At 53.2% G+C, this 21,942-nt stretch overlaps 6 protein-coding genes across 6 annotated transcripts; 4 read left to right on the top strand and 2 right to left on the bottom strand.

Annotated features, from left to right (window-relative positions):
* Positions 1-1,199: 1,199 nt before the first annotated feature.
* Positions 1,200-1,721, top strand: CkaCkLH20_05155 (uncharacterized protein; the record flags this gene model as incomplete). Its single annotated transcript, XM_038887874.1, has 2 exons — positions 1,200-1,462; positions 1,544-1,721. 2 exons carry the CDS (start codon positions 1,200-1,202, stop codon positions 1,719-1,721), a joined length of 441 nt encoding a protein of 146 aa, XP_038746916.1.
* Positions 1,722-2,639: 918 nt separating this feature from the next.
* On the top strand, positions 2,640-3,569 carry CkaCkLH20_05156 (isoflavone reductase; the record flags this gene model as incomplete). Its single annotated transcript, XM_038887875.1, has 1 exon — positions 2,640-3,569. One exon carries the CDS (start codon positions 2,640-2,642, stop codon positions 3,567-3,569), a length of 930 nt encoding a protein of 309 aa, XP_038746917.1.
* A 5,201-nt stretch (positions 3,570-8,770) lies between these two features.
* On the top strand, positions 8,771-9,816 carry CkaCkLH20_05157 (pectate lyase; the record flags this gene model as incomplete). The annotated part of the gene is made up of 2 exons (XM_038887876.1): positions 8,771-9,584; positions 9,644-9,816. 2 exons carry the CDS (start codon positions 8,771-8,773, stop codon positions 9,814-9,816), a joined length of 987 nt encoding a protein of 328 aa, XP_038746918.1.
* Positions 9,817-10,097: 281 nt separating this feature from the next.
* CkaCkLH20_05158 (heterokaryon incompatibility protein) lies at positions 10,098-12,239 on the bottom strand (the record flags this gene model as incomplete). The annotated part of the gene is made up of 1 exon (XM_038887877.1): positions 10,098-12,239. One exon carries the CDS (start codon positions 12,237-12,239, stop codon positions 10,098-10,100), a length of 2,142 nt encoding a protein of 713 aa, XP_038746919.1.
* Positions 12,240-13,378: 1,139 nt separating this feature from the next.
* CkaCkLH20_05159 (putative short-chain dehydrogenase) lies at positions 13,379-14,272 on the bottom strand (the record flags this gene model as incomplete). Its single annotated transcript, XM_038887878.1, has 1 exon — positions 13,379-14,272. One exon carries the CDS (start codon positions 14,270-14,272, stop codon positions 13,379-13,381), a length of 894 nt encoding a protein of 297 aa, XP_038746920.1.
* A 6,288-nt stretch (positions 14,273-20,560) lies between these two features.
* CkaCkLH20_05160 (fungal cellulose binding domain-containing protein) lies at positions 20,561-21,412 on the top strand (the record flags this gene model as incomplete). The annotated part of the gene is made up of 1 exon (XM_038887879.1): positions 20,561-21,412. One exon carries the CDS (start codon positions 20,561-20,563, stop codon positions 21,410-21,412), a length of 852 nt encoding a protein of 283 aa, XP_038746921.1.
* Positions 21,413-21,942: the final 530 nt, after the last annotated feature.

Here is a 21,942-nt window from a genome sequence, read left to right on the forward strand (position 1 = left end):
CCCCCCCCCCCCCCCCCCCCCCCCCCCCCCCCCCCCCCCCCCCCCCCCCCCCCCCCCCCCCCCCCCCCCCCCCCCCCCCCCCCCCCCCCCCCCCCCCCCCCCCCCCCCCCCCCTGCTCCTCCCGTCAATACGAAGACTTGATACCAATTTAAAACAAATTATGACGCGGCTTGATATTACTCGATGCTTCGTCAGTATTGACCTTCGAGGTTGACAGCGGCGCTTCAAGATTAGAGTTACACAAGCTACGGCCCAGCGCTGTGGCGTAAGGTCGGCTCACCCTCCGCAGCGCGGCTCATCACCTCACTCTTGCACTTTCCCGTCCCTTTTCGACATCATCTTCAGAGAACGGGCAGTCCATGTTGCCGTCATCATGGCCGAACCTCCGAACCAAGATCAAGCAGCACCGGTAGAAGACCTCGCAGGCTTTTCCATCCGGCGAACTCCTCCTCCTCCGCCTTCCGAGAGACAGGCTCTACTCCCTCTGACAACTGCTGCAACAAAACAGGCCCATGCTCTCTCTAAGGTACTGGGATCTCGAAGATGAGAAGCACCTCCGCGTGTACACGTCCTAACGTCGGTGGAGAATTTCTCGCGAAGCTGGCGCACACCCGCGCAAGGAAGCCCGGATCTGGCGATTATTGGAACGACGGCTTGGGCTAGATCATGATGACACACGGGTGATGCCCAGCTTTTCTTTTTTTCCTCTTCTTTTTTTTAAGAAATCTAGTAGGAACCATCCTTTTGATTTATTAGACATAGATCGTGTTGTCTGTGGAAGAGTGATATAAGCTTTCTTCTCCACGGCAGCATTTTCTTTATTTCTTTTGCCTTGCGGCTTATTCTAGAAATTAGGGTATCAGTACTCTATGCTGTCCGGCAAGTCCCCCGGGCTGGCTTTGGTTGACAGTTCTCTTGATAGGTTGGCTTCAAACGCTGGAAATTGATGAGATGTGAGCGTACGCTTGATGTATACCTTTATAGACACGGAGAAAGCAGCTATGGAGACAGCAGACACGCAGAAAACAGACACGTAGAAATCGATACGGAGAAAGCAAATACCGGAGAAAGCAGACACTTCGAGCTATTATTCAATGTCATCGCCGCGTATTCCGGGAAATGTCCCGTTATGCCCAAAAACAATAAACAAACATCACCAAGATCGCAGCCGTATCACAAACCAACCTCACCTCTCGACAATGAATCTCGTAGCAGCCATCCTCTCCGCCATGGCCTTCGCGTCCCTCGCCCACGCAGGCACCCAGGATCCCTCCTGGTGCGCCGAGCCCGGCGACAGACCGGCCCACTGCGACCGCAGGACCCACGGCCTCATGCTCTGGCCGCCGCACGGGAAAATCCCCTTCTCTCGACGATACAACCTGACCGTCGCCGACGTCCCCCGCGACGAGATACCCGAGATCTGCGACCGGTTGTGGTGGGGTTTGAATCGTTGGGGTATGACGTATGTTGATTCTTTTTCTTTTTTCTTTCTCCCCGTTTGCTCACTCTAGAATCGAGACTGACTGTACATCTTCTCTCGCAGCTGCGACACGTGGAGTCACGGGGACAAGCCGTACTGCCGCGCGGCGTCGGACAACAGCACGACGCTGGAGTGGTGGTTCGAGACGTCGATGTTGTGCGACCCGTGGAAGGTGCATGGTGCTTGGTGGCATGCGACGGAGAATAAGTACGGCGGAGTCTGGTGCTGTAAACTTGATTGAGGTGGCGGGAGTCGTGTTTTGGGACTTTGAGGTGCGTCGATGGCTTTGCTGCGGCCTGCCTATACTTGGCTGAGTCGTTTGGGTGGGAATTGGCCGTGAAGTCGTGCAAGGTCTCGAGATACGGTTCTTCAGTATCAGGGTCTTTTCATCTGCGTATGGGTCTGCGACAACCACGCGGGGGAAGGAAACGATTTTTTCAGTACTTCGGTATGAACTTATGTGTCTCTACCTCTATGCCCGAGACAGAAACCAGGGTTCTGTAGAAGAGGGAAAGCTAGATCGGGGTTTGCCACGAGCCGGGCAGACCTCAAAGTCTACATACCTTTTGAGCCTCTTTAAACCGCACACAACGTATCACGTCCGCTTCTTGGAGCTTCTGAGAGCAGAATGCACCTTCTACCCTCCATGCAACCCCTTGCGTTCATCTCCACTTGAGCCACAATACCGCTGCGAAACAGTCAGAGTCAGAATTTGCAATGTGACTACTCCGATTGCGTCGGTGTTTGCATGAGGCCGTAGCCATCGATTCACTGTGTTTCGTGATATTTGAAATGAAAACTAGTACAGATTGCAGTCCGCAGATCAGCAATCACGACTCGACGGCGTTCATCCTGCGGCCCGCGATCGGCCCACTTCGGCGTGTCCACCCCGGCGGCCGGGGTTTAGCGCCCGTATCACCGGCCGCGGAGTTCCGCGGAAGGATTCCAGCGCCGGGGTTTTAGTCAGACAGATGACGTATCGCCTCGAGCCGCTTAATCCATGTGGAACGTAGGATTCAACATCTCTACAAGTTGTATAAAAACATCACGCTGCCTAGGGATATTGCCGAGCTTCAGTCGCTGTCATTTTTGACTCACCTGTCAGTCAATCCTGTTGGACGTGAAAGAACTCCGCAAGTATTCCCCCATCACATCAAAGATGTCCGTCCTCGTCCTCGGAGCCGGCGAGCTCGGCGAAGCTATGCTGAAAGCCCTCACCTCACACCCCTCCCGCCCAAAGAACTCACCCATCTCCGTCCTCCTGCGCCCGTCGACGATATCGTCCACAGACCCCGCCAAGGCCCAAAGCGTAGCCGAAATCAGATCCCTCGGCATTTCCCTAGAAGCAGGCGACGTCGTCAACGACTCCGTATCCCACCTATCCTCGATCTTCAGCAAATACGACACGGTCATCAGCTGCACGGGCTTCGTCGGGCCCGCAGGGACGCAGCGGCGCATCTGCGAGGCCGCGCTGCAGGCCGAGGTCCCCCGCTACGTCCCCTGGCAGTTCGGCGTCGACTACGACGTCATCGGGCGCGGCAGCCCGCAGGTCCTCTTCGACGAGCAGCTCGACGTGCGGGACATGTTCCGGGCGCAGACGCGGACGGGGTGGATCGTCGTCAGCACGGGGCTGTTTACGAGTTTCCTGTTCGTTAAGGAGTTCGGGGTCGTCGACTTCGAGGAGAGGAAGGTGAGGGCGCTCGGGGGCTGGGACGTGGAGATTACCCTTACGGGGCCGGAGGACATCGCGAGGATGACGGCGGAGGTCGTGTTTGCGCCGAGGGGGGTCTCGGGGGGCGTGGTTTTCGTTGCGGGCGACACGGTCTCGTACGGGCGTGCGGCGGAACTGGTGGAGAGGAGGTTTTCTGGGGTGAGGTTTGAGAGGGAGGTGTGGGATGCGGCGTTGCTGGAGGAGAATCTGAGGGGGGATCCGGGGGATGTGTGGAATATGTATCGTGGGATCTTTGGGGGTGGGAAGGGGATCTCGTGGCCGATGGAAAAGACGCTGAATTATGAGCGCGGTATCGAGTTGGAGGATCTGGAGACGTGTTTGAGGAAGATGAATACGCCGGATTGTTTGAAGGCGTGAGGCAGCTTCTTGGCGAGAGGAGTAATTCGGCAAATGAACAGTGGACGTATTAAATAATCAAACCTTCTCAGACCATGAGTTGTTGTTGACATTTTGTGAAGAGATTTGAGGCAGTTGAAGTCTCCATGACGACAAGCTTTGAGTACGAATTCCATGCGCGTATGTCCAAAGCTGCACTCAAACTGGTCAAAATCTAACTTCTACGCAGTTGGAAAATACCGAAAAGGGAGCTGCCTGTCTTGGCCACTAACATCGATAGTGCACCAGTTTCGCGATGGCTTCAAAGTGGTGGGGGCCAGATGCACGGCCAAGGTGCCAATGAACCTCCAAAATACGGATAGTCGGCACGATGATCGGTTTCTTCTCAGGAAGAACCAAGTACGGGCAGAAAATCCTGTCTTAAGCTTATCTTTGGGTTGAAGCCCACCAAGTGGCCCAAAATATGCCGTCCTAGCCGGCACGGCATCGCTTGGACGTCTGCTTACGTACCAACTGCCAAGGCTTACGACTTCATGTCAAGACATCGCGACATTTGAGTATTGCGGAATATTTTGATAGGCCATTATGGAATATGGCGTTGCCTGTCGTGTTAGCCACTCGATGCACGATTTAGGGAATGCTTCTAGCTTATTCGCGAAACCGAGATGTTGACATCGGCGTTATAAATGGGCAGATTCGAGAACTGAAAGAATGACAAGTACGAATGATATCTTTGTCAATTGCGCCTCGGATGCTCGTGACTGGATCTATATTGTATGTGCAACAAGTCTGCTGTAGAGTGGTTGGGGGTTGTATGGCTTGGAAGATGATGGTAATAATTAGACTAAAGCGACGTCTACAAGCATACATGCAACCACCGAAGGTTCTCTAACTCATGGAACTGATTGATACGAACTTGCAAACTTATTATCGACACATCTTGTATCCAGCCATGGTGGTTTTACGCATCTTTGCCTTTCTCCTTCAGCTGATACGCGTCGTTCAGGAAAGGCGTTGGCGACTCAGCTAGCATGGAATGAGCCTCCAAATCACAGAAATACTGGGCATCAATACATCAATTGGGCAACTAGAAACTTTCAATGCTGAGATTGGTATCATACCTATGGGCTTTTGAAGCCATCCCATCGCGGCATGGCTACCAGCTGTTTGGGAAGCCATCATGACGAGCATAATGCAATACCACGATATAATCTGAGCGGTCGAAGATCATTACTGGTCATCAATGGATACCGCATTGCTCTGTTCTCACAGAAAACCCTCTGTCAAAGTCTAGATCTTTGCAAACGACCGGCGCAGATGACGAAGATACACAGGCTTCGCAAGCCGGTAACTTCATGCTGTTGTCTGAGCCAGCTGCTCAGAATAAGACTTGAAGTCTGGTCGCGACCATTTCCATGACGGAAGTTCCGGGATAAGAAAAGTCTGACACCGGGATTGGTGTGACGTTGATGACGCGGATGCCGAGACCACGTAAGTCAAATTTGCGTAGGTACCGATCCTGCTCATTTCCCCCGGTTCATCAGATACTATATCAGAGGTGCAGAGGGAATACCCATCAAAGGCCTGGATTGTTCTTCTACACGCACCAAAATAACATCAGACAAACTCTCCACGAACAATTACAGATGTGATGAACTGGTCGAATGCCTAAAAATGAGACGTCAATCAGGACGTAACGGGGCTGATTCAACACAGCTGCAACTGAACGATATCCCATCCGCCGAAAATCTCCAATTTTCTCTCAAGGCAAAACAAGTCCCCCAAAAGGCAGTCGATGGAAAAACTACGCTCCATTGATCGCCAATAGTCTACAGCATGTAGAGATCTCTTCGAGGTCGGGTGCAATTCCAATTGGACGTTCAAAGTCCAGACCGGCCGCCGTAGATGATCGACCGGCGGGAAAACACCAGCGGGCAGGGACTCACAGACAATAGACGGCATTGAGTTCGGTATTGAACTCTACGGCATGTACCACGTGTTTGACGCACCAAAAGACTCGAATTGAGTTTTCTGCCGTTTCGACATTCGAGTCGCACGAGCCCGACCCGGGCCATGCTGTGTTATTGACAGTTGTGGCATTATTGACAGAGTTTCGGGAGAAATAGCTTGAGTCAATCGCGCTGGAAAACAAAAGCGGCTGGTGCTCAACAGATAACCCAGCTGTCCCTGGCGGCGGCACCCTTTCGATCAAATTCTTCTGCCCCCTTTTCCGACGGTTTGCGTCCAAAGCCTGGGCGCCAAGGTCTGTCAATATCAGCAAACAGGATGGGTGAGCGACGCGCATGCCACCTGGCTTGGCCTGTTTTACAATCCGGCGTGACAAGATCTTGACTCTGCAGCACAAGCTTCGGGTTCGTCGCATTATCTGAGATAACAGACGCGAAAAAAAGAAAAGATCAGACAGGTCGGTTGCGGTGATACGAACTGCGGGCTGCTGCGGGCGATGGTGCATGCTCGAAAAGAGCCGCTGGGCGACTACAGTTGCCAAGGCCGCCGCTAAATCAGAGGAGTCTCTCGGTTCCCATACCGATCTATTTCCGTCATTCTCGTGCAGCACTCGGGCGGGTGATGCGACACGGACAGTTGGGTCCCAGGGGCGCCGAAGTGGTAGCAATCGGGATGATCTCAATCCTCCTGGCGCAGAGAGGCAGAGAGGCAGAGCTCCGCTCACTGTGGCAGATGGTTCGAAGCATTTCGGTGAATTGAGTCAAGATCGAACCCGCAGAGCCCTCAACAAGTGTATCAATCAGACAATCGGAAGTCGACCGCAAAGAAGCATCAAACAATATCGACTCTGTCTCAGGACTTGCCTCCTCTCTTAGTCAGAAACAAATCTGGGGGCCATCAAAGCTTGAGCCGTGGCGACGAGCGGCATTGACAATCATATGTCCAAGACAAATCGACGACGGCCAGGCCGCTGGATGATCAGCATCACGGCAACAATCCGATCTTCCCACGAATGAAAACATCAGACGAAGAAGATCTCTGCTCATGCCGAACACGACGGTGAGCGCTGACGTCGCAGTGGGGGAGGACTGCCTCGTCTACCTTAATTCTCTATCCCCGACAGAGTTCCAGCTCAGTCCTCAGCAGACGGGACATGGAAGAAGGAGAAGGCAAACCGCAACAGCATCTCATCAACAAGCAGCACAGGATTGGCTCGGTCCCCACCTTAAAAAACCGGCCGGGACGCGTCCGGTCTCCTGTAAATGAGTCTCGGTTCAGGGCGAGGTCCGGCCTCCGGAAGTGTGGGCGAGCTGGTCCGGGTTCCTCGGAGGGAGGTAGATACAGCCAACCAACGAGTAACCCGAACGTAGCATACAGACCGGAAAAAACATCTTTGCATGGGAATCGCAGTGTGAGAATTTTCAAGATGGGCTTCAAGGCTGCCTCCCCCCGATGGCCAATGCGACACACCTCACATCACTCACCGAGGCCGATCAAGCCACCCCATAATAGGGGGCCATTATATGCGGCTGCAGCACCGGTATTCAACTTGCGGCTGATCGAGGCCAGGATATCCTTGGCGTATATGCGATGATCTATAGTTCACAGCGCACTGATTCTCGAACTTTCGCGTTAAAGCAAACTCTTATGATTTACCGATTTTGCGGTTCGATACGGAGACCTCTGAGACGCCAACTCCATGCCATCGTAGACGACGATCAGAGCAGAAATCAGATGGTCATGTTCTCCATCAAAGCGACCTTAAAACGTCTGAACTGAACCGAAGAAGCCGACGGTCGACGCGCCGGGTCTAAAGTGACGTGATGGGAGTAACCAAGATCATGAACAGCGCGCCTTACTTGCAGCCGCCCAACGGATTGAACTGGCAGCATCAATAATATCTCAGGGGCACCATGCCGCCCGCGCTTCCGTCACGATGGCGGCCGTGGGCTGCTGGCCCGCCAAGACCCTGATCACTTTCCCTCTGGCATCTCAACCCACGCGGCCGCACGCAGTGACGCGGGAGGGCAATATGGCCGTCATGATTTTTTCGTCTGAGAAAGTCTTGGCATTGCTTTGGAAAACTGGAGAGGGTGGAGATCCGCGATAGAGACGTTGGCGGTGGTTGGCCTGGCCGGGTGACGACTGTTTCGAAACGCAGCTGCAAGGGGCAGTACGACATTGAGATGTGCCCCTGGCAGATGGGCATGGGGGAAGTGGGTGAGTGGGCAGCAAGATGGCGTCGTTTGTGGGCGTGTGTGGGAGTGATGAAGAGCCAAGGAATCGAGCGAGTTGTCTGTGACTGAGTGATAGAGTGAGAGAGTCGAGTTTGTCGGAGCCGTTGCGATCTTGGGCGTGGATGCGTGTGGATGCGTGGCTCAGCAATTCCACGATTGCTGGGAGAGACTCCCACGCGTCCACCACATTGGTTGATCACTTTATTCAAGACCTGGGACTCGTCTGTGTTCAAGCTTTGAGGCCAAGGAGATCGAATTAAAGGGCGGGCCTGGCTAGTCAGGAAACGGGGGTCCCCAGTCGAGAAGTCAACACCGTGAGCAGGCATCTCGTCTCTCTTTCGGGCAACGACCTGCGAGCAAACAATCAAGTTGGGATGAGTCCATGTCCAACTCGGGAATCGACTCCGTTTTGACATGGAGCCACAGCCGACGGGAGACAACACCACCACCACCACACCACGCTTCGCTCAGTGAGGTTTGCCGCATGGCATGGCTGTTGGCGCCTCTCAGTCTGACAGGATCTCTTTTTTAGTGTGAGCCCACTTTCTGGAAACATGGTGGATTTGTGGCTCTAGTGCGATCTTCACTGCCTGCATCGACTTTTTCATTTCCTCCGCGTCGCTTGTTGATTGATACCGGTGCGGCCTGCGGAGGAGATGGAGCTCGTGGCCTTGGCTTGGGATGGACCGGTTCCCATTCCAGTCTGGACCACATCCAATATTGGTTCCGGCAGTGTAACTCTACGGTAGACATGGACTTGGGAAGATGTCACCTCCCCCGGCAGCTCGATCGATATAAGTAAGGACGTGAAGTCCGGCCAAGAGCATCTTTTCTATCCCTCATCACTTTCAACTCACTCAACCTCTTCGGTCTTCATTGTTCATTACACTCCTTCAAGCAGGCTTGAATTTACTTCTTCGCTCTCTCAAGTAGACAAGCCCTTCTTCTCTCTCTTATCTCGCCCTTCCTTACCAACCAACTTTCACAATCACAACCACAACCACAACCACATTCAAAATGAAGTACTCCGTCGCCGTCGCTCTCAGCACCCTCGTGCTCGGCATCGTCGCCGCTCCCGCCGCCTCCAACCCGGCTCCCAAGGGCCAGCTCGCCCGCGCCGAGCACGGCTACTTCGACTTCCTCCACAACGTCGCCCGTGCCGAGAAGACCAAGAAGCCCAAGGCCTCCAAGACCAAGACCGCCAAGGGTTCCCACAAGACCAAGCACGCCACCAAGACCCGCTCCCCGGGCTCCATCATCACCTCCGCCCCCGGCAACGGCACCGCCTCCTTCGCCATCGCCGCCGCCAACAACGGCACCTCCGGCGGTGGCATCCCCGCCGCCTCCGGCACCTCCGTCCTCAAGGCCGCCCAGACCGTCGCCGCCGGCGAGTCCTTCGACGGCGGCATGAAGATGTTCGACCGTGGTGTCTCCTGCACTGGCCAGGCCGAGGGCGGCGACTCCGACGCCGTCTTCATCCTCGAGTCCGGCGCCTCCATCTCCAACGTCATCATCGGCCCCAACCAGATCGAGGGTATCCACTGCAACGGTGGCTGCACTCTCGACAATGTCTGGTGGTCTGCCGTCTGCGAGGACGCCTTCACCATCAAGAAGCAGGACGCCGGCCAGACCACCAAGATCACCGGCGGTGGTGCCACCGGCGCCGAGGACAAGGTCCTCCAGCACAACGGCGCCGGCACCCTCTCCGTCTCCGGCTTCACCGTCTCCGATTTCGGCAAGCTCTACCGCTCTTGCGGCAACTGCAAGACCATGTCTGAGCGTCACGTCATCCTCGACAACATCAACGCCTCCTCCGGAAAGCTCCTTGCCGGTAAGTTCTTGCGCAGTGGCTTCCCTGAAATAAACAACAGCTAACACTCCCCTTCCTAGGTATCAACTCCAACTACGGTGACACTGCTACCTTCACCAACATTGTTGCCTCCAGCGTCAAGGAGGTCTGCACTGAGTTCGAGGGCAACGACTCCGGTGCCGAGCCCACCGAGAAGAGCAGCGGCCCCTCCACCGCTTGCAAGTACTCTACCTCCGACATCAAGAGCTCTTAAGCTCCCCAACCAACCCGCGAGATCTGTTCGGGCACCTTTCGCCCCGAATGAGAGATCCAAAAGTGTCATCTTCCGCGAAAAGACACTCAATAGGCTTGTTTACTTGTAGATATTCTTCCCTCTGTACATGCCCATATGTATGTATTTAGAATCAAAAGCCCTGTGGGCAGTTCTCATAACTATGTTTCTCTCTATGTTCGTGATCGTAATGTCTATGAGCTGGTGCGAAAACCCAACTCTCCAGAAGTTGATCTACTTCTCTTTTGAACACCATACTCATATCAGTGAAGTATGAACTTCGTCTCCTTTCTCTCCCCATCATGCCATTGATCGATGGCTCTCCCGTACATATATCCATGAAGGTATGTGTCGCCAACATAGCGATACTCCGAACGACATCCCTCCGGACGAAGTATGACAGGCGTAGAACAGCCAAACGGAACGACGACGACATCGCCGACTTCCATGAATCCAGAACCCATACCCATGCGACCTTTTTCGGTCACGAAAAAGCATCGCCCCATCATCCGAGACCCGAAATTTTCCTGAAGGAACCTCCAACGAGCGTCAGGCTTGATGTCAACTTTCGCATCGATGTACTTCTCGAGGTCACGGTCAAGCGGCAAGTGCGGCAGACGCTCCCGGATCAATGACGCAAACACGTGGTAGCACGCCGTCACCCAGTTGAGCGACTGAGGCCAACTGCTAGGAACCTGGTTCATACGGAGCACTTTGCAGAAAATCTCGTGGGCGTCGACGTCATCGGGTCGGAAATGTCTGAGGAGAAGAGCCCGCCAGTGAACGAATGCCATGAGATAGTCGGCCAGCGTGCACAGAGTGCCGACAGTGATGCCACGGGTGACTATGGTATCGATTTCGATGCCGCCGATCTCAGGCTTGTTTCGTCTCTCGTCTTTGAACGCGAACTCGGCCCTGGTGTCTATCGATGCGGCGAAGGGCGGCGTGACAATCATGGCGCCGATGGCAGCTGTGTCCGGGATGCGGGACCAGTCAGGGACCCATGTGGGCAGGCTGGCGGTATCAGTATGTAGCGGAAAGTGAATTGCCTCGCAAATGACGTCCAAACGTCCGGTAGTGTGTACGAGGTAGTCGACGACGTTTGTGTAAATCTCCTTGACCGATAAGCTGTAGTCGACCTTGAATTCGCTTCGTACGTCTTCCGACAGCAGTCCGAGGATTCCGAATACTTTGTCTTTGGGTTCTGATGCGAACTTCCTCCTGCAAACACGCATAACCTCCAGAAGGCTCTCCGCTCCGAAGTGTGCGGGTGACCGAACGTCCATGTAGGGAAGGCTGCTGGGGCCTTGATTCGTCAGAATCTGGGAGTAGGTGAAGTGATTGTGCGATGCCCTGGCGTATGTTCTACCCTGGGAGTTCCCGGGAAAGTAGTGTTCCAGATCACCTTTGCGTTCCTTGAAGACGTCGGCTGCTTTTTGATAGACGCGCCACGGAAGTATGCTGGAACCGCAGTAGACGTGTAATTTGTTGGCGTTGAAAACCTCTTGAACAACCCACAGCCTCTTCCAGTAGTCCCTCTCGAAAAGAGACACCGTCGCAGATATGTCCGCCTGTCTGCTTCTCGAAGACAGAAGCTCCGTGATTCGTTCGCGCGAGGCAGCTTTCTGGGCTAATTCCTCAAGGAGCTCTGTCGCCGCTAGGCTTCTGTCCGCCTCGGCACCCAGCCAGACAGCCACTGACTCAGCTTTGCTGTATATCTTGGTCATGAGCTGAACTTGTTGGGTTTGTTCATCTCTGTTCTGCTGATCGATGCAGAGCCTGTCCACCCAGACTGTGACGATGCTGTTCTTCTGGCGGAGCGCATCCAAGGCACCGTGCAGACTAGCGGGAATCGGTATGTCGGTGCCCTCGAGCTCCAGACGCCGAGTGTCCCCGGCATCGCCCCAAGCGTACGAAACGGCCACGTACTTTGGGGGATTGGAGATCGATTCGCGTCTCACCTGGCACTTGATCTTGGACATTCTTGCGGGCAAGATTCTGACCAGTCTAAATTCCGACTCGCCCAGTGGATCATAGCGGTAAATTTTATCGCCAAGAGTTCCGGTGGTAGAAGTCTTCAATGTCTTAGTCGATCCAGAGGCGGATGGTCTTGAGGTAGCTACCGACTCCGCTACTGAACTTGGCTCAACGTGCCGTGGTCGTCTCGGCTTACTAGACTTGACTTCCGGGAATGGTGTCACAGGATCTTCTATAGTCGCGTAGGTCGTCGTAACGATCATGTCGTTGTCTGGCGCTCGCATTTGATATAAATCATGTTCGTAGTCTGCTTCGACGAAGTCTTCGTTCGCACGACGAATCTTCAGCTTAGGGGGCTGGGCTTTGTAGTGGCGGGTTTCATCCGGGGGCGACAAGTAGGCGGAGCGACTAGCTGGAGCCGTTGCCAGGGGCGGACTGACAGGGCGAGATGGTCGCACATCTTGAGATGAGTATCGCCGGCGGTCGTTCCTCAGCGGGGGAGGAGAAGGGACCCGGCCGGCATGTTGATACTGTGGACGGATGACGGGCGGAGGAGATGGCCTTCTCGATTCTCTCGATTGGTAGGGAGAAGGTCGAGGTAAACTCGGCGGGGGCGATGACCTTCTGGCTTCTTTCGACACAAGGTCCCTCGGATCCCAATCAACTATGAAGGTCGATTTCTTCCTTCGCGCGTCATCGTCAGAGTGATAACCTCTGTTTGGTTGCGGTGCGGACAAATATTGATAGTCACCCACCCGGCGAAACTCGTCGTATCTGCCGGTCATGGTCGCGGTCTTTGACCTGGGTACGAAAGTGCGGAAATGTTTGAAATGCCAACTTTTAAAATGAGAGCCGACGATTGTGAATGTGAGGCAATTCTTGTCAGCCTAGGGTTGGCTGAATGGAAGATTGTGGTGAGTGTTGAGACGAGCGGGGGAAGCGGCTCAGAGGGGAGCAGGCGTGACTGCATGCCATGCGCACTCCAATCCGCTTCTTACGAACCAACAACCAATAGAAGCGAGATACGGTCAGCTTACCTGAGTGGATCATGCATGCCTGCCATACAAGCGGGCTTACTGCATGGTTCGCGTGGTTCGCGTGGTTCGCGTGGTTCGCATACGGCGGCCTCAGCCTGATCTGACATTCTCACTCTGTTTGAGAAAAAATGTGCTATTGAACGCCAAGAGACTCAAATTCTTGACGAGGAAACGGGCTGGGTTACGTTTTAGTCTCATGCTTGTGACTGCACGTCAGCACTGAGTCTCATTATCTCCTGGCTGCTATCGCAAAGCCGAAAAGCATAGCTGAGCGAATGCTGAGGGGGTCGATGATAGATGATAAGACAACGTAAATAGACACATTAAGCTGTCACAAGCCCTTCTTCTTGAGTTATGGATCAGATTGATGAAGATTTAGTTCACGTCAATATCACTCGAAGACTTGAAAAGCACATATCGTTCAAGACCATGACTACGTAGCACAGGAGGTGGCCTTCGGACCTGAAGCGGCGCCTCAAGTGAACTTGTAAGTTGAATCTGCATTATCCATGAACTACCTGATCCTCATCTTATCTCCTAGACTCCTGAATGATATCCTCCACGAGATTCAACTTCGTCATCTTCTTCAGCATGCCCTCAAAGATCCACGACGGCAGCATGCTGGCTATCCGCGATACCAGCGCGCTCTCGCCTCTCCAGATGACCCTTGGTGGGTTCTGGCTCAATAGAGGTGCGGAAACCTGGGCAGCCCACTCATCAGCCGATATGCCAATGACGCGGAGCTCTTCCTGGCTCATGGCCTTCTCTACAATTTCACGAGCCGGATTGTATATCGAACCCTTCGGGAGTCTATCGGACTCAGTATTGAACTTGCTGTTGGAGATGAGGTTCGTTCGCACCCCAGCAGTCTTCAATTCCACGACGCGAATCCCGAAAGCGGCCAGCTCAAGGCGCATCGTGTCCGAGAGCATTGCAAATGCCGCCTTGGATGAGTTGTAGACGCCTTGGAAGGGCAGAGCCGCGACGGATCCCACCGAGGTATGATTTACAATTAAGGGCTGGAAGGTAGCGGTTGCGGACTTGAGAAGTAGTGGTAAGAAGGCCTGTGTAACTGCAAGCTGGCCCCAGACGTTGGTCTCAAAGACCTCTCTAGCAGTATCCAGTGGCGCATCGGCAATCGGCATCGTGTAGTTGGTTGCCGCGTTGTTGATGAGCATGTCCAGGCCTTTGCCTTTGGGAAGGGATGACGAGACAGCAGATAGGGCTGAAGTTATTGAAGATGTTGATGTTATATCCATGGCAACTGTCTCGATACCGTGGCCGGAAAGTTCAGATAGCTTGGAAGGGTTTCGCGTCGTCGCAAAGACACGATGCCCAGCGTTATGCATCGCAGTTGCCAGAGCCGCGCCGGTTCCGCCTGGGGAGCAGCCGGTGATGAGGATCGTGAGTTGTCGGGGAGGCATACTGAGCTTGAGTTGAAAGTGGTGAAAATGGAGAAGCTACCGCAGCAAGATGACACAAAGGTGCTTGAAGTTGGTGGTTGTCGTACTTTTAACACGAATTGTAATGGCGAACGATGCAATATCTGTCTCTGTGTTCATGTAATTTCTTCCATGTATCATATTAGAGTCCAGCAGTGCAGCCGTTTCTTTTGTACTTACGACGGCCGTGGACTTGCGGATTTGCGGCGCGGAGCGGCGGACTGATACGTTTAGTGGATCCACTTCGGCGCCGGTCCGTACTATTCAATCGTTGAAACTGCCGTCTCCGGCCAAAAAGACTCCACCGACGGATGAGCTCCGCTCGGAGTCCGCCCGGAGTCCGCCGCTAGGGCGCGAAAGCAAATTTGCCAGAAATGATCTCCTGGCACATCGGGACAATGCGAGCCTGGGGACGATGCAGGGGAAAGACGGGTTCGTTTAACTCCTACACTTTCAAACAATTACTTTTCTATTAGAGATAGCTTGTGGTATGCTGCTGTATGCTGCTGTTTGAATCTCAATGCCCTGTTTCCTCATACAGCTCATACAGCCGATACTCCCCGGCAGTCAAACCAGCGTTTTTCACACACGGATTTTCACTCAGACAGACCCCGACTATGCGGGATGGCGAGAACGTGCGGGCGAAACTAACACGCTCTTACGCATAGCGCATTCCATGTAACCCATGGGATAACAGGTGCCCGCTGCTTTGCAGTCTGTGTAACCTTTGGCCCATTTCTTTGGAAATGGAATCGATTTACTTGATTCACTAGATAACAAGGGCCATGTTCCATATGCTTAAGAGGCATACTATAGGAGGACTAGCCACGAGAAAAAAAACACGACGCGGGTGGGACAGAGCAAAAAACTCCCACATAGGAGGCGAATTTGCGGTGGGGAAGCTCAAAGACGGTTTGGGGGTAAGATGTGGGAAACTGTTACTTCGGCGGTTGGGCGTACAACCTGGCGTTTTTCTACGGTAGCTTAGGTTTCCAGTAAAGATTCAGTTAGCGTATGCATGAGTTTCCCTCCAGATCTGACTATTGACACAATATTGCCCATCACCTCGTCCCAGAAGTACCGTTACTTTCGCCGTTGCCGTTGCCGTTGCCGTTGCCGTTGCTGTTGCCGCTGTCGTTGTCGTTTTCGTTCTCGCGAACAATTGTTTATCCCATATTCCTGGTATATGGATCGATCCCACAGTGCGCGAACCGGCAGTGATCGTAGCTAAACGTCAAGTGTAAGCCTCGAAGTTTGTTGGGTCATCAATCGGCGTAGTTTCAGACAGCTTCAATTGGGTCCGATGAAAATGACCGTCTACTCAAGTGACAATCTCAACGGCCTTGCCTGGACTTAAATCGCGTATTACTTGCTTGTGTCGGGCTGTCAATGCGTCGGCGGTGTGCCGCCTTTAACGGTAATCTGATCGGATCATCTGAAGCTCGGCCATGACTTCCCAGCATCAATAAGATCAAACGAGATTTTAGGACTAACTTCATAAACTACCTCACGAATTGAGAACCGGTATTGCTTGTGTGAAATTTCAGCCGTGATTGCTATTTCGATAGATTTGGCGGAAGAGGCGGGAGGAATGGGGTCCAAGTTTGGAAGACTTTCGCGTCCGTGTCGCGGACTGTCAGGAGGAAAGGGGTCGAGGTAGGCCCTTGACCAGTACTTAGGTTTGGTTATCGAAGGAATTGCGGATTGCGCTGATGATATTCTCATCCAATGTTCACTTACGCTTGTCTTTCTCAGCCGACACACGCAATCAAACTAAAGAAAGAGGATGATATGACGGAAGCTGTTCCGAGTTCGCCTTCTGAGAGCCGCTTCTGCGCACAGAAAACCCAAAGTTTTAGCAGAAGGACGGCCTAATATTAGCAGGAGCGCACGCCTGTAACTACGCCCTAGGGCGGATTAACGCGATGAACTATGTATGCAGCATGACAGGCTGGCTCGACTGTCACAAAAGCATGAACTGAACAAGATCAAGATAAGACTTAATGGTTGCTGCTGTATTAGATGTGCCTGAATTTACTGTGGTAAAAAGAACGGTCGCCTTGGCCATACCTGGGCAAGTTGGGTTACCATGCTGGTGGTATCCGGAGCAGTCGCGACCCCGAGTGCCGAGTCGTAAGACCTCGCACAACTCGACTTCTTCACATCATTTCATCGCTACCATTCTCTGTGACAAAGGCTTCTGCAGAAGGTCGAATTGTCTTTCAAAGCTCGTTCAATTGAAGTTCGAGGTCACTAGTGTTGAAGATGGCAGCGGCACAGGCCTGTTGAAGATCATCATCCTTTTACATCAAGCATTCAAAGTATTGAGTAGAAGTTCTTTTTCTGTGTACCACAATATCATCCGATTGTTGCCCGCGGTCTGACCATTTGGCTTCCACTGTCGTCGCTCAAAAGAGAGCCACGAAAGATATCGATGCCATCATTGTCAAAGCTAACAGCCCTGAATCTCGATCAAACACGGCATGAATCTACATATTATTGACATTCACTACATGACTATGGCTCTTATTCTCCGCGGGACCCTTTCCTTAAGGCCGTTAGCACTGTCCAGTGTGCACGCCCAGCATGATTAGTGCTAGTCGCCGATATTTCCACCGTCACGATCCAACATGAATGAGCACACTGCAGTATCCTTGCTCACAGATTCTGACAGTGTGACATGCAATCAGGGGAAATTTGGTGTAAAGCTCTCAGGCGGGTAATCGAACAGTGTCTATTGGTTTCCTCGTTAAGGGGCATACATACTGCCGGGCGGCTTAAGAAACCAAAGGAACCTTTCCCGGCATCGTGATTCGGTCATTGGTATTCTAAAACCACCGTATACATGACTTGAACCTGCGCAGCATTGATTCTCATTTGTTTTCTTTTTGTCTTTGTCACACGGACGTCGTAAGTCCTGCAAAGAGGCCATCAGCGATTCGAGTAGTTGCACATAGCACATACTTGACCGCTCAGCAAAGGTCCAGCTGTGACAACGCCTTAAACAGGCATTTGGTACCGTCACATAGGTGGGGTTTTGATCGGGGAGTTAGGGATGTATGATGAAGACTGACGCCGAAGTACCTCCAGGTGCCTTTTTTTCTCTTGTCCTTGGCCTCATACGGATCAAGGCCCGAGCAGTGGTCACCGCCTAGGCTTCATGGATGAATGCGTCCTTGCCGAGATTCTTATATGTAGACTTGACCCTGCAACTTCATGAGAGACATACAAGGCGATGCATCAATCAGTTCTACTGCCCGTCTCGCAGTGGTTTTAGTGAAGTACCTGCCGTCACGGTTACTCAGGGGTAAGCGTACACAAAACAGGCTGCTGGCGATGCACAGAAACAAGTAAAGCCCTCCCATAGAACACTGCATCATGACATTCCAGCGGACGATGGTGAACCTGGGCTTGATTCCGAGGCAGGCAGCCACCCGAATATAATAGCAGGGTCACTAGTAGCTTCTTTCGCATACTGTTCATCACAGAACGCTCCGTCCAATGTCAGGGGCACACTTCTGCGCCCACACGTACACTCTTTCCTAGAAAGCCTGGATTCCAAGTTTTTTCATTTTTTTTTTTTGACGCAAAACCACTGGAATTCTTCGACCAATGCATGTCATGAGATGATTTGGCGTGACCTGCTGAAGCTCAATAGGCTATGATGGTGTCATCCTCCTCCAATTCATCCTTTGAGTGGATTCAGGCATGAATACAGCAGGCTCAAATCCGAGGGAAAGAGTCCAGGCCCTCAAGCATCGGAAGATCGTGGATATACGAGTTATCCGGTATTCACGTATTCGCGCGAGCCTTTTGCGAACATGATCTGGAGTTTCAAGATGATGATTTCGACTATTCTAGCGAGCAGTCGAGTTCCACAAGCACTTTTCACGTCCACTCCTGATCCCATCATTATTCCTCATTGTTCCTCATTCTAATGACGCAGGTAAACGTCCGAGATAATCTCAGTCCATTTGTTCTGGGCCCGATGGAAATTTTCCGTTAGTGGCTAGGACACATACGATGTCGATGGCAAACACCCTGAATAGGGCGTTGTCCGAAGATCAGATGGTCGCTACACCCAAATCGTCCGTGCAAAAGGTTTTAACGTGGTCTATTTACGGACAGTCTCTAATAATCATTGAGTCAACGTAACGAAGCTGGCGCTTTTTTGGAAGCTTTTGCGTGATGATCTGATTTGAGAACATGTTTGATCATGTTTTGTGTGAAAAGGAAGAATGTTTCTTTTACTGCGACGAGGTCAAGAACAATCATCGCGTGCTAAACCATCCAAGATACTTGCTCCATTGGCGGTATGCTGTCTACATGCTGTAAAGACGGTTCAAGAAACGAGCATAAGCGATTCTCGTTCAAGTCCGTGTACTGCCTCTACCATCCCTACCTAGAGAACCACACATCCATGCTAGTCTACTGACATGACCCAGATGAACACAGTGTTACAATACCCATCCAGCCATCTTGTTTCAGAAAAAGGCGGCTTCTTTCCCGCCTGGCCCGCTCCTCCTGTCAGGAGAGTCTCTGCCGAACTCAGCGAGCGGCTCGCATCTCGGTTCGGTCCCCGAATACGTGATGACTATCCCATCGATCTGGAACCATCCTGTCGGTTCAGCCCTTACGTGACTGACGCTACTGTCTATCGTTCCACGAGTAATTAAGGGGAGTCAATGCCAGTTCGGAGAAGACCTGGTCGCCAAGAAAACACCTGGCTCGTCCGGCACGACTGGGGCCAGCTAAGCATCGCGCTCACAGGTAGCGCCGTGCGTTACTATTGAGCATCGAATGTTTGATTCCTTGCCATGCAAGAGCCAAACTTGATAGTAAGCGCTGGTGGTTCTTTTCCAAGCTCTTGATCTTCAAAGACATCGCGGCAACGCCTCGCTACCATAAGTTAGAGCAGATTACAGAGGCCTAGCACGTCGAAGTTGGAAACTTTACCAGTGCCATACCCTCGGTTCAAGGCGCAGATCCCATGGCCCGCTGCAAAACTACAGCATCCTACAAGCCTCGCCACCTCGAAAGCCTTACGTCTTTACATCACCAGATGTCAAGGGTCTATCGGCTTGCCCCAGCAGATGAAAATGCTTTACGCCGCGTTGGCAATTACTTGATGCCTTGATACGAGAGAGAGAACGCCTCGTAGTCGGGCTCTACGTCGTGTCATTGGCAGGACGGGAAACAGACCCCATGATTACCACGCAGTTACACATCTTCATATTCATGTAAATGAACATTTTGCTGGCCATGTCGTCCCCCTCCAATGTCATCAACTACAGCTGCCAAGCACTTCGGCACGTAGACTGCTGGGCGTTTATTGAATTCTCTTTGAGGCTGCAAGGAACACATGGGCCATGGGGTATATTGTAGATCCCGACCCTGGAATTTGCTAGCCTTTCGGTTGTTCTCATCCCACCGGCTCGAAGGTCCCCACGGCTTTAGTTCAACTTCTATGGACAGGCAGGAGGATTGTACCATCTCCCTAGAAGAACTCTGTAGGTGACAACCAGTTGGTAGTCCATCATCGCAGTTCATATCGATCCGGTCATTGAAGTCTTAACGGCAGGACAGATGCCTTCCCCTCCGATCAGAAGGCTTCGCAAGCGGACACTCAAGACACTCCTCCCAGCCAGTCGATGGCCTACAAACCGTAGCCCTGTTGATCCAAGGAGAATTAAGTACCTCGCTTCCCTCCTCGAACGTCCTAAAATGCAATAGAGCACGTCTTCTCCACGCGCTGAGCGGGAAGGCTAGAACGCACAACGCCTAGGCCGACTGTCAGTTTCAGGGGACGCCCCCGTTTCTAACCCACAGAGATTGTCCCACGCAAAAAAGGTCGGGTCAGCGTCTAAAGTACCCGGGGTGGTGCCGCCAGGTTACCGCTTCCGAGTCTTGGTATTCCACTAGAAAGGTCGGGGATCCTGCAGAGCAATCTATTCCGAACGTATTGGTCCGAAGAAAGCAATCATTTTGATGAGAAGGGGCTCTGGTTGAGGGTTAACGATCTCGTTGGGTTATACGCATGGAGTTTAGGAGCGGCAGTCGCCCGATTGAGTCGATGGGTGATGTTTGTGATCGGCCTACTTAAGAAGCTGGACTGCCAGTCTACCATACAGCTGAAAATCCAAGTCAGTTCCATCATCAGCTTCAAGACATTCTTTGCTTTCTCATTCCATTCCTTCCCAAATTACCATTCACTCTTTTCGACTTGAAGTCGTTTCATTCTTTTTTCGCCCAACCTTCCAACCGCCCAACATGAAGACCACCGTCGTTCTCTCCGCCGTCCTCGGCCTCGTCTCCTCGGCCTCGGCCCACTACACCTTCGACAAGCTCCTCGTCAACGGCGTCCAGCAGGGCGGCGACAACACCTACATCCGCAAGCACCAGAACAGCTACATGCCCACCAAGTTCAAGAACACCCCCTCGGGCTCCATCACCCCGACCGACGCCGACTTCACCTGCAACAAGGGCGCCGCCGCCGCGCCCCAGGTCATGAAGGTCAAGGCCGGCGACAAGGTCGGCCTCAAGCAGGCCTACGGCGGCACCGGCATGAAGCACCCGGGCCCCGCCCAGGTGTACATGAGCCCCGTCGCCGACGCCAAGACGGACAAGGGCACCGGCTCGTGGTACAAGGTCCACGAGGCCCTCCTCTGCACCGCCGGCAGCGCCGAGTCCCTCCGCACCGACGCGTGGTGCGTCTACGGCGAGGACAACGTCTCCTTCACCGTCCCCGCCACGATCCCCGACGGCCAGTACCTCGTCCGCGGCGAGCACGTCGGCCTCCACGGCGCCCACGACGGCCAGGCCGAGTTCTACTACGCCTGCGCCCAGGTCGAGGTCTCGGGCAACTCGGCGACCAGCATGCCCGGCACCGCGGTCAAGATCCCCGGCGTCTACAAGCAGGCCGACGCCGCCGTCAACTTCAGCCTCTGGGGCTCCTCCACCTCGTACCCGACCACCCCCGGCCCCGACGTCATCCCCGGCGGCACCGTCCGCGGCAGCGCCGACGGATCCGGCGGCGACAAGATCACCACCGTCTCCGGCGGTAGCAACGCCGCCTCCAACGTCGGGGCTGAGGCTGCTGCCACTCCCAACTGCAAGCACTAGACGGATGCCATGGTCGGCCTCGGAAGCCATTTCTCGAGCGCCAGCCAAAGCAGCACAATTCCCACAGCTCTGGACCATTTGGATGCCATTGGGCTTTTTCGGGAACTCCAGGATCGGCAGGGTCACACACAGAAGTCCTGTTCACTTGACCGGATTGGAACTCCTTTTTTTATTCCATTGTACATAGTTCGCCGCTGGAAACGGCGGATGCAAATAAACACCGAATTGACTTCGCACTAGTGCCAAACATCTTGCCACCTGAACCAGACCAACATTCATGTGTCTTTACCATTCCCTCCACGACTAGCATCCTCAGATCTCAGCCCTTTCAGAAAGTCCTCAATTTGGAACTTCAGCTGGTGCGACGGACCAACCCGAAGCCTTCTCGGTAAAGATCAGTTCACCTTTCTCCCGGAGTTTGGCGGGTTCCGCATAGAACCTCAAACCCTGGTACGTCGTCCCAAGTCCATGTACCCGTACAATTACATGAATTATCGGGAGTTCCGACGTCGCCGTTTGGGCAACGTTGT

The sequence above is a fragment of the Colletotrichum karsti genome, assembly GCF_011947395.1.
Source record: "Colletotrichum karsti strain CkLH20 chromosome Unknown Scaffold14, whole genome shotgun sequence".
NCBI classification, from domain to species: domain Eukaryota; kingdom Fungi; phylum Ascomycota; class Sordariomycetes; order Glomerellales; family Glomerellaceae; genus Colletotrichum; species Colletotrichum karsti.